We start from the raw sequence: 12300 nt of genomic DNA, 5'->3' as shown, positions 1-12300 counted from the left end.
TTCAAGACTTTTTATAAACTCTTATAATAAAGAGAGTAGCATTGGCAAAAAGAGAAACAAATATGTTGATAGACTAATGAGTCCAGGAATAGACCTATATAGACAAATAGATTCATAGATAAATATGTATATGTGTATGTGTGTGTGTATGTATGGTTTTCGGGAAAGGTATAAAGCCAGTTTTGTGGAGAAACAGTAGTCTTTTTCCAACAAACAGTGCTGAACTAACTGGAAAGTCAACACAGCACATACCACAACAAAAGCAAGAACAGCAGCCTTGATCCACACCTCATAACATACAAAAATGAACTCAGAATGGACTGTACATGTACATCTAAAACTTAAACTATAAGACTTCTAGAAGCAAACCTTAAAAAAAGAGTTAGGCAAAGAATTTTTACATATTTAACACTAAAAGCACAATCCTGAAAAGCACAAATTGTACTCCTCCAAAATTTCTGTTCTTCCAAAGATTTGTTAAGAGAATGAAAAGATAAGCCACAGACTGGCAAAAACATTCGTAAATCATGTATCCAATGAAGGTTCCAAAGAACAAAATTCAGTAAAGGAGAGCAGTCCAAAAATGGGCAAATGACTTGAATAGACACTTCACCAAAGCACATGACAGTTATGAAAAGATGTTTAGTGCCATTAGTTACTGCTGCTGCTGCTGCTGCCGAGTCGCTTCAGTCGTGTCCGACTCTGTGCGACCCCATAGACGGCAGCCCACCAGGCTCCCCCGTCCCTGGGATTCTCCAGGCAAGAACACTGGAGTGGGCTGCCATTTCCTTCTCCAGTGCCTGAAAGTGAAAAGTGAAAGTGAAGTTGCTCAGTCATGTCAAAGTCTTAGTGACCCCATGGACTGCAGCCCACCAGGCTCCTCCATCCATGGGATTTTCCGGAAATGCAAATTAAAACCATTTAAGACTATGTTGTGTTGCCGGCATGTGGAAGAACTGGAACTATCATACAGTGCTGATGAGACTATACATGGTACAGTGGCTTTGGTAAAGAGTTTAATATTTTGTCTAAAAGTTATATGTACACCTACTATATGATTCACCATTCTGCTTCAAAGTATTTACCCAAGAGAAGTGAAAGCATGTGTTCATACAAAGACTAGGGAACAAATGGTCACAACAGCTTTTTTCCTAATAGCCAAAAACTGGAAAAAAAAACTCATGTCCATCATTAATAGATAAACAGTGTTAAATGTATATGTTAAACACTCCTAACCAAAAAAAAAAAAACAAACATAGGCTATTAATACAGATTACAACGTAGGTGGATCTCAGAATGGTTATGCTGAGTGAGAGCCAGGCAAAAAGAGTACAGATGACTATTGAACAACACAGGGATTAGCTGTGCTGAGTCTCACCTCGGTTGAAAAATCTTCATGTCTGTACTCAGCCCTCCATAACTACAGTTCATCTGTATCTGGTGTTCTGCATCTGCAGATTCAACCAATTACAGATAGGGTAGGTCATATTTACCAGTGGAAAAAAACGCTGTGTATCAGTGGACCTGCAAAGTTCAAATTCATGTTCAAGGATCAACTGTACACACTATGGACTTCAGTTCTATAAAATTCTAGGAAAGCAAACTAATGTATCATGGCAGGTCAGTGGTTGCCTGGATACAGGAGAGGAAGGATGCACAGGCAGAGGGTCTGGAGGGATGGGTTATAAAAAAAGGACAAGGATACTTTTGTGGGAGATGAATATCTATTATACTAATTGTGATGGTTTCATAAGTGTATCAGTTCAGTTCAGTCGCTCAGTCATGTCCAGCTCTTTTCGGCCCCATGGACTGCAGCAGGCCAGGCCTCCCTGTCCATCACCATCTCCAGGAGCTTGCTCAAACTCATGTCCATCGAGTCGGTGATGCCACCCAACCATCTCATCCTCTGTCAACCCCTTCTTCTCCTGCCCTCAATCTTTATCAGCGTCAGGGTCTTTGCCAATGAGTCGATTCTTTGCATCAGGTGGCTAAAGTATTGGAGTTTCAGCTTCAGCCTCAGTCAGTCTTTCCAATGAGTATTCAGGACTGATTTCCTTTAGGATGGACTGGTTGGATCTCCTTGCAGCCCAAGGGACTCTCAAGAGTCTCCTCCAGCACCACAGTTCAAAAGCATCGATTCTTTGACGTTTAGCTTTCCTTATAGTCCGACTCTCAGATCCACACATGACTCCTGGGAAAACCTAGCTTTGACTAGACGGGCCTTTGTTGGTAAAGTACTGTCTCTGCTTTTTAATATGCTGTCTAGGTTGGTCATAGCTTTTCTTCCAAGGAGCAAGCGTCTTCTAATTTTGTGGCTGCAGTCACCATCTGCAATGATTTTGGAGCCCTCAGAAATAAAGTCTGTCAGTGTTTCCATTGTTTCCCCATATATTTGCCATAAAATGATGGGACCAGAAGCCATGATCTTAAGTTTTCTTAATGTTGAGAGTTAAGCCAACTTTTTCACTCTGCTCTTTCATTTTTATCAAGAGGCTCTTTAGTTCTTCTTCGCTTTCTGCCCTAAGGGTGGTGTCATCTGTGTATCTGAGGTTACTGATATTTCTCCCAGCAATTTTGATTCCAGTTTGTGCTTCATCAAGCCCAGCATTTCGCCTGATGTACTCTGCATGTAAGTTAAATAAGCAGGGTGACAATATACAGCCTTGATGTACTCCTTTCCCAATTTGGAACCAGTCTGTTGTTCCATGTCCAGTTCTAAGTTCATAAGTGTATACAAATCTCAAAAGTATCTAATTGTACACTTCATGTATAATTTATTGTTTGTTAATTATGTATCAATAAGGCAGTTAAAAATTACCATTTCTATAATAGAGCAAGAAAGTAATTAATATTGCCAGTTTACATTGGAGAAACTAGATCTGGTCACCCAGCTACTAAATGACAGAGCTAGATACAGAATTGTAGGTCTTAAGTGTATTTGTCCAATGCTTTTTACACTTTATGAGGATATCAGAAAAGATGCTGCCAAAATTTTTCTGAAAAATTGTATTTTTTGTTGTTACTGTTGTACTAAAAGAGAAATCATAATAGAAAAAATGTCAAGAGGTTAATTTGGGAGGAAAGTAGAAGATCTATAAGGAGAGAATAAAATGTTTTCTCAAAAATTTAGCTCAATTTCTGCATCATTTTCTGAGGGCAAATACCCATTAGGATTGGTGGTTCTTCATTTCTCTGTTTTGAAAGAAAAATTAAGTAAAAACTTCTATGCTGCTTTCCTTGCATTGCTCTTGCAATCTGTAGTGTGTTTTTTGATGAATGTTTTTCACTTTTTATATGTGCGTGCTTAGTCATGTCCAACTCTTGCAACCCTATGGACTCTTGCGACCCTGTGGACTGTAGCCCACCAGGCTCCTCTGTCCATGGGATTTTCCAGGCAAGAATAGTGGAGTGGGTTGCGATTTCCTACTCCAACTTTTTATATAAAGGTTAGCAAATAGTAACAAAAGGTAAGAGAATTCTTCTTTGATACCCCATGCTGAATTGCCTCTTTTGTGCCACTGGCTTGTCTTGGGCATACCTTTATTGTTGAACCAGTCATACTGTAGCATGCTGAAGATTATATGTCTGTATTTGAGGATTATAAATTTCTTTGCATTCTACCACCTTACATAGAGCTTAATTTACTCTTTACTCAGTAATTTTTTTTGCTGCTGCTGCTGCTAAGTCGCTTCAGTCGTGTCCAACTCTGTGCGACCTCATAGATGGCAGCCCACCAGGCTCCCCCGTCCCTGAGATTCTCCAGGCAAGAACACTGGAGTGGGTTGCCATTTCCTTCTCCACTGCAGGAAAGTGAAAAGTGAAAGTGAAGTCACTCAGTCATGTCCGACCCTCAGTGACCTCATGGACTGCAGCCTTCCAGGCTGCTCCGTCCATGGGATTTTCCAGGCAAGAGTACTGGAGTGGGGTGCCATTGCCTTTTCCAATTTTTGTTGAGTGACTGATTAATCATATAGTGAAGCTGTACTTAAGTAAAAAGCTATTATTGTTGCCATTGTAAAAGAGTATTTGTTTTTTATTTATTTTTTAAAAGACTTTCTACATTTTTCCCTTTTAAGGAACAGTATCAAAACTTTTTAGATCTTTCGGAACTTTCAGTTCCTTAGAGAAAAGGAGAAATCGATTTTTTTCCCAAGCCCAGAGGTTCTCTATGTTTCTTTTAATACTGGTAGTCATATGAGACTATGAATACATATCATTAATTCAAAATATACTGTATTTTTTACTATATTTTCATATAATTGCATATTATAATTTATATATGGTTTATATTATCTTCTATGTACAATTTATATTGTAGCACAACTTGAAATGATAAACATTTTAAAGGGGATAGACTAAAAATATTAATAACATAATTGTCTTACTTTGTATCATGTCTTAATTTATATCATGACTTATTTAATAGAGACCAAATTGAACCATATTCACTAAGCAAGGCAAATATACAGACATTTTTTCAATTTTGTTTTCCTCAATGAATATTTCATGTTTATAAAGAATACAGACTACGAAGATGAAAAGGCATTGAAGAATCCAAAATATAAAGATAGAGCTGGAAAACGTAGGGAGCAGATTGGAAGTGAAGGAACTTTCCAAAGAGATGATGCTCCTGCATCTGTTCACTCGTAAGTATTAAATTTTAGTTGCTTGAAAAAGTCTTTGTACCATAATCACACTCATAGGACTAATCTGATTTATAGGACTGTGGAAGTTCTGTGTATATTTTCCTCTAATATTGATATTCTGCTATTCCCTGGAAAATTACTGATCGTATACATGAATATGGATACATACATATTTATCACATATAGACTTAAACACACACACACATATATGTATATGCATAACTGACATTCTGGCCACCCAACTGAGTGACCATACATTTATATACTGTGTATTTAGAAGGCTGGGCTAGTAAGAAATTGGTAATAGACTGATACTTTTAATAGTTATTTCAGTACTCAGCTGCTTCTGTTCTTGACCCTGAAATCCTATTTTTCTTAGTATTTTTGATTCAGTTCTTTCCTCTTGGTTAAGTAGCATTGATAAACATGAAGACTGTAATTCTGAAACCTACAATGTGACTATATTTCTACATTTAATCATATATTAGCTACATTTTTTTTTCTCACAATATAAATTCTAGGTTTGCTGCTGCTGCTGCTAAGTCGCTTCAGTCGTGTCCGACTCTGTGCGACCCCATAGACAGCAGCCCACCAGGCTCCTCCGCCCATGGGATTTTCCAGGCAAGAGTACTGGAGTGGGGTGCCATTGCCTTCTCCGAAATTCTAGGTTTAGTTATTTAAATTTTTCATGTAGAACTAGCAGTTATTAAATTTTGACTTCATATATTTTACTGGCTCTAAGATATATTACTTGGATAGAATTTTACAGTTACATATAATAGCAATTTTTTCATAATGGTACATAAACCAACAAGGCATCTTTGAATTTATGGAGTCAGATTTTATGAAATACAATATTTTAGACTACATATACCAAACAACTTGACAAATATTTTTAAGGTTTAATATTTTTGAAATAATTGCTGGACAACATGAAGATTATATTACAGCTAATAAATAATGAAATACATTGGTCTGAGGGGGTTGCTTCGTCTATTTTTATTGAAGAGCTAATTTAACATTTTGTAAAATTGAAAAGACAATGTGATAGAACATAAAATTAAAATACCCTTAAATTAGACCATAAAATCATAAAACAAAATGCAACTAGTTAATGAAAGGTTTATTTTCATTTTAACTTTTTAAATTGATGTTATATTCACAAATGTTAAGTATCAATATCAATGATATATCATAAGATTAACACATTGCAGAATCCAGTCTTGGTCAAGAAATAGAAAATCATGAGTAACCCCAGAAGCCTGGCCTCCTCAGTGTCCCCTCTGAATCACCATTCCTCTCTCCTCCCCAGAAATGACTCTTCTACTGACTTCCAACAGTGTCAGATTAATTTTACTTAATTTTTAATTTTAAGTATATGGAGTAATTTAGTATTTATTTTGTGTCTGTATTCTTTTTATCCAGCATTACTTTGTGAGGTGCATTTTATTTTCATTGTTCTATATTCTCCTGTATAAATATGACACAGTTTATCCACTTTACCACTGATGGACATCTGAATTATTTCTAATTTGTGGTTATTGTTAGATTTGGCCGCAAAAATTCTTGTCCGTGTCTTTTTGGTGCACCGTATACACGCTTTTCTGTTTAGTATATGTAGGATTAGAATTTGTGTGTCTTCAACTTTATTTGGGAAAGCCAAGTAGTTTTCTAAAGTAGTTGTACCAATTATTTTTAATTCATTAGTTTATTATAAATGTGATTTAAATGGTCTCAAAATCAACTATCATCTTAATTTTCTCTAAAGTGAAATTACTGATAGCAATAAAGGTCGGAAGATGTTGGAGAAGATGGGATGGAAGAAAGGAGAGGGCCTAGGGAAGGACGGTGGAGGCATGAAAACTCCGGTAAGACTTGTGATTCCTTTGATTTGTTACTCTTGTAACAGATATATTTACTGTATACTTACTATATGCTAGGCGTTGCCGTGCTAGCAGTATGGTGGAAAGCAAAGAGAATCACAGTTACCAGGTTTTTGTGTTTATGATTTGTTTTGATTTTAGGAAGCCTCTTAGAGACTTCCTAAACCTCTGAATAATCCGTGTTTTTTCCCTGAGCCAGAAGTTCTTCTGTGCCTTTTATTTTCAATGGCTTTGTTTACTGTGCCTTGTCCTAACATGCAGGAACAATCAAGTGTTAACTTATGAACAGTCAGATTCTGTACTAGCTGGAGAATCTGTTTTAGGTTCAAGATTCAGAGCAAGTAACAGGCAATAGAGTGAATCGTGTCTAGGAAACAGTACGGTGGTTTAATTCTGCAGTCCCACGGTTCATTGGTGGTTCAGATTCTCTTTCACAGAAACCTTACAAAGTAGTAATGCGACCAGAGAACCTTCTTGATAATGACTTGGTACCTAACAAAATAATGGAAGAGTTAATGTAAATCCTCTCATTGGAGGTACAGAGGAAAGAACATGGGTTTTGCAGTCAGGTTAGAGTGTGGGCTCTCTCACTTGCTGTACAACTTAGGGCACATTTGGATTTCAGTCTTCATCTGTTAAAATGGGGATAATGGGAACTTTTTCAGGAATATCCAAAAATAAAGCCCCTAGGTTGATGCCTGACATACATTAGACACAGTAATTTGTGGCTTTTAATGGTTCTCAAAATAATGAGAAGTCCTCTGCTCCTTTTATGAAAACAAACTCTTTATGAGTCAGAGGTTTAACTTATCCTTCACTTACCTAGGTGAGGCTCAGACTGTAGGTTTACATACATCCATTGCTTTTACTTGTAGTTAGAGTAGATGACTGATTCTGCAGCATCTCAGTGAAATACGGTAATTGCTGTTTAAGGACTACTCTGTTCTATTATAATAAGAGTCCATTGTTCTTATTGGTAAGCAAGACAGTGTAGAAAAATGAGTGTAAGTTCCACATATCACCGTATATGTAATATCCCTGTATTTGATGCATTTGACAGTTTTTTCTTATGCATCAATCTTTTCTAATTCAAAGAATTATAGTTAAAAGTATCAGATTGGATAAAGCAGCTCTCAGTGTGTTTAGGTGCTACAGTAAGTTCTCTTCTCAACTTTTGGTAACAGATCCAGCTTCAGCTTCGGCGAACACATGCAGGCTTGGGGACAGGCAAGCCATCTTCAATTGAAGATGTTCACCTTCTCCAAAACAAGAGCAAAAAGAACTGGGAGAAAGCACGAGAGAGATTTGCTGAAAATTTCCTGGAAACTAAATCTCAAAAAGATGCACCAGGGACTGTGCCTTGGGTCAAGGGGACTGTAGAGTGAAGGTCAGTCATAGAACACAATTAACCTTTTTTATAGAGTTTGGTAACTCTTGTATAACTGCAGAAATTTCCCCTCAAAAAGAGTCAGTGACATGAGGGAACTGTGTCAGTTTACCCCCTCATGATTCAAAAATTTGTAATAAAGTGTGGTTTGCAGAGCTTTTAAAAAACATTTTTAAAAACTAATAAATAGTGACTGAATCAAGTTATGCTGTGAGTGGACTAAAGTTCACGGGGCATGGATGGGCTTATCAAACTTTGTTATTTTATTTTGTCATTCGCAAGACCCATATAAATATCTAGCCATATAAGCAAAATTCATGAAACCAGTAACTTAAATGTACATTTGTCTTTGTCTCCTTATATTCATTATTGTAAGATGCATAACAGAAGAAAGATGAAAAGTTTATAGAAACAACCTGACTGTATGCATCCTTATTTATACCCTTTAGGACCTAGATAGAAAATGTTGAAAAACATAGGTAGTGGTGTATACATTATATTTGAAATAACTCAAAACATATTATTGAAGAACTAATGAGCAGGTGACATGTAGAAAATCAGTCTTCCTTTGTTTTCTTCTGTGAAGAATCTGTGGATTTGTATTATATATTAAGCATTTACATTTGGTTTGTTTCATAGCTAAAATATGAACAATTGAGTACAGTATTGAAATATTCAATGTGCTGGCGTTTGTAGTTTTGATAAACCCCATTGCTGGCAATGGAGTCGTGCCAGAAAAATTTGATTTCTACTGCAAAAGGATTAGAGACTTCCCTGGTGGCTCAGACGGTAAAGCGTCTGCCTACAATTCAAGAGACCTGGGTTCGATCCCAGGGTCGGGAAGATCCTCTGGAGAAGGAAATGGCAACCCACTCCATTACTCTTACCTGGAAAATCCCATGGATGGAAGAGCCTGGTAGGCTACAGTCCATGAGGTCGCAAAGAGTCAGACACGAATGAGCGACTTCACCTTGCTTCCTTACCTAGCCAAGGCTCCAAACTCAAGATATTTATTGAAAGTATCTTCAGATGCAATAAAAACCTTGTAACATCAAAAAAAATAATTCATTGAACCAATAATTTAAACATTCTGGTCTGCTTTGAACTCAAGAGAAGGCAGAATTTCCTTCTGTAAATTGACAGCACAGTAATGAAACCAGCCAGAATTTTCCTCTGAAAATTGACAGCACAGTGCTGAGAGGAGATTAGCTCAGATTTGGGGAGGCTGCAGTGCAGCTTTCTGAGTGCAGGTGTCACTGCGCTGCCAGTTATCGCTGTTTTTTCCCTTTGTGGTCGACTTTCCTGTCAGCTTTTTGCTGGGAAATCAATGCTGAAACTGATCTTTTATCACAGTGAATATAAACTATAGCTCTGTCATCTACTATAATGAAATGTCTTCAAGATACAGAAATAGGAAAGGAAAATTCTGGGGGAAAAAAGTATGCAATAGGGAAGATAATTCAGGAAGAAAAGCTACCTGTTGGAATTTCTAATCTTAATGGTAGAGGGTACTTAAGAAGGAGGGGTGTGGAAAGAAAATGTATTACTATAGATGAGCCATGTGACCAAATTTGTCAAGTCACTGCAGATGGGAAAATCAGAGGTCCTATAACTCTAAAGATGGATTAAGTATTTTTCTGTATCCTTCCTGCCCACGTACATACCCTAACACACACAAACACAAACACACATGGCCATATACATACCCTGACACACACACAGCCCTTCCTGGCCGCTTACATAACCCTAACACACAAACGTACCACACACCTGGCCACTTTCATACCCTAACACGTACACACATTCACAAGACTTGGAGGCAATAGGAATGTCCTGGATTATTTTCTCTAAAGTAGAAAAATTACTCGTGTAAACATGGTTCTGATACTGGTACCCTGTATACAGGTAACAATATAGGACCTTCAGAGTAAACTTGCTTCTGATAGATCTCACTCACTGGCTTAGTATACAGTTGTATATATATTTCCCACTTTTATTATTAGATTGTGGAAAACTTTTTCATTGTTTTCCTTTGTTAAGAAAATGGAAACTTGAAAATGGTGATAAAAATTGATATATATATGGTATTTGCATTATTAAAACCCTTTGCAGATCTAGAGTCTCAGGGCTATACTGTATACTGGTTAAAGCACTGAATAATGTCTGGTTCTATTTCTACTTGTGAAATGAGAATAATATTTAACTTACATGTTTGTCTCGAATAAAAAATGAGAAAATGTATATAAAAGCACTTTGTAAACTATGAAAGTAGTACAAATGTGAGCTTCTGTTTGTTTAGAAGCATAAATGTGGATTATGTACAATTTGAATTATGCATAAAATTGTTTTGTGTCTAATATTTAAAATTATAGTTTATTTACACAGTTTATTACTAAATTACATTTAGTAATTTAATAGCCTTTAAGTGTTTGTTTAAAGTGAAGGTGCGAGTTGCTGAATTTTGAGAATTCTAACATATTTTGCCAGAACATGAGAAGTTGGCAAAATCGAGAACAGAAGATACCATCACCATTATAGTAAAATAACAGAAATTGTCTTCTAAATTAAATAGCTAAGAAGCACTTTTTCTCAGAAAGGAAAGGGTTTTATTTTTCTTCTGTTTTTAAAGGTTTTTACTTCTGTTTAATTTATTCCAGTTGTGAACTTATGAAGTTATGGTTCACCCAGTTAAAATACCTCCCAGCTTTTCATGTAAAAGATTATTTCTTAATTTGGCACATTTTCAAAGAGCAGCCAAAAGAAGACATAAATTTCCACCGAGGAGAAGAGGTGTCAGAGACTGTGTACAGAGGCCATCCTGTTGAGTTGCAGGGCAGAGGGCTGTGCTGGGCAGGGAGCCGGAAACACGTTTCTGGACCCAGCACCTGAAGGTTCTCAGGGACTGTTGAAAGTGTCTTCCCCATTGTGTTCTAAGTGTGCTTCTTATTTTTTTAGGGCATCACTTATGTCTCTGCCGTGAATCTTTAAAACATTTCATTTTACTTTTTTCAGGCTTTAAAGTGGAAATACATTTGCATTCTTTAAAATGAGTCAGTGTTTACCTGTGTGTCTATGTGTATCAGGGCCCAGGCTCTTTCTCTTTGTCTTTCTGCTTTACTATTCTTAGTTCTGGCTTATGTCCTTGTAATTGCAAAATGACTTTTGAAACTCCAGTCATCACGTTCAAGTCCAAAACAGGGGAAAGAGCAGTATTCCTGTTGTTTCTCCTTTATCAGGAAAGCAAAAGCTTACTCAGAAACTCTCATAACAGACTTCTCCTTGGGGTCATTAGCCAGAACCTGGTAACATGACTGCCCATGGCTACAAGGAAAGTTGAAAAGGTGGGCAACAGGATGGTCTCTGTTGCCTTAAACCCATTGTGAGCCATCACGAGGTGGAACATGTTGCTGTTCAAACAAAATCAGGCTTCAGTGAGCAAGGCAAAAGGAGGTCAGTGACTGCTGAATGGGCAGTAACTGTGAGATAATCCAACTATCCATCATTGGTGACTGGGGGGTTGGTTAAATTGTAATGCAGGCCCGCTATGTAATACTGTAGCCATTCAGGTAAGTAAGATAGAACTTTCTATATGATGATGGAGAAGAATATTATTATTACATTGCTGATTTTAGAAAAGTATGTTTTACATAATCCCACTTAAAAATATATATAAGGGTCATATCAAATGATTAATTACCCATAGAGTGAGCAGATTTTCACTTTTTATTATTTCTATATTTGAACTTTAACGCAGATAAAACCTGTATTGTTAACTGTGTGTACTCAGAGACATTACAATAAGTAGGAATATAAGGCCAGGAAGTGGAGAGGCCTTCAGGGCACAAGCCCAGGTGTTTTCTTTATGCTCATACACCCAGTTTCATTTCCCATCTGTACTCCATGGCTTCCAGGTTGTCTTAGCCAGGATACGTATCCAAGCAGCTTATTCAGGACGGAACCCAGAGTCTTCTCCAAACCTGATCTTTTTCAGTTTACTCTTGGCAAGCAGCATTATCTACCGAGTTATGCAAGTCAGAACCTAGCAGTCAGTCTCCATTTCACTACCACATACTTTTTCCTCTCCCCCTTGACTTCCAATATATTGAGTCAATTCACTGTCACTATGCACCCAGATTATTCTACTAGCTTCCTAACTTGCCTCCCTGCAGTCACTGCTTCCCTCTAGTCCATCTTCCACTCTGCAGAACACAGTGTCTTCACAACTCTTTATTCGTCATCTTCTGCTTAAATCCTTGCGTGGCTTTCCACTCTGAGGACAGAAGCAAAGCCCGAGCTCCTGAGCCCCCAGCTGGCCCAGCCACTGCCAGCCTCCCCAGTCCTGTCTTGTGCTGCCCTCCCACTCATTCACTGGGCTTTTTGTCAG

General features: G+C 37.4%; 1 protein-coding gene across 1 annotated transcript in view; it reads left to right on the top strand.

The window, feature by feature from the left end:
* The window catches only part of LOC120860941 (angiogenic factor with G patch and FHA domains 1), a 44593-nt gene extending 33627 nt beyond the window's left edge, over positions 1 to 10966 (top strand). Inside the window, exons 12-14 of the mRNA XM_040236653.1 lie at positions 4519 to 4646; positions 6415 to 6514; positions 7714 to 10966. Coding sequence (XP_040092587.1) covers positions 4519 to 4646; positions 6415 to 6514; positions 7714 to 7914 — 429 coding nt within the window. The 3' untranslated portion in view covers positions 7915 to 10966. The remainder of the gene's footprint in view (positions 1 to 4518; positions 4647 to 6414; positions 6515 to 7713) is intronic.
* Positions 10967 to 12300: the final 1334 nt, after the last annotated feature.

Source organism: Oryx dammah, unplaced genomic scaffold (assembly GCF_014754425.2).
Source record: "Oryx dammah isolate SB20612 unplaced genomic scaffold, SCBI_Odam_1.1 HiC_scaffold_11210, whole genome shotgun sequence".
Classification (NCBI taxonomy): domain Eukaryota; kingdom Metazoa; phylum Chordata; class Mammalia; order Artiodactyla; family Bovidae; genus Oryx; species Oryx dammah.
Note: the sequence above shows the minus strand (reverse complement) of the source record. Positions and strands in the feature narration are given on the sequence as shown.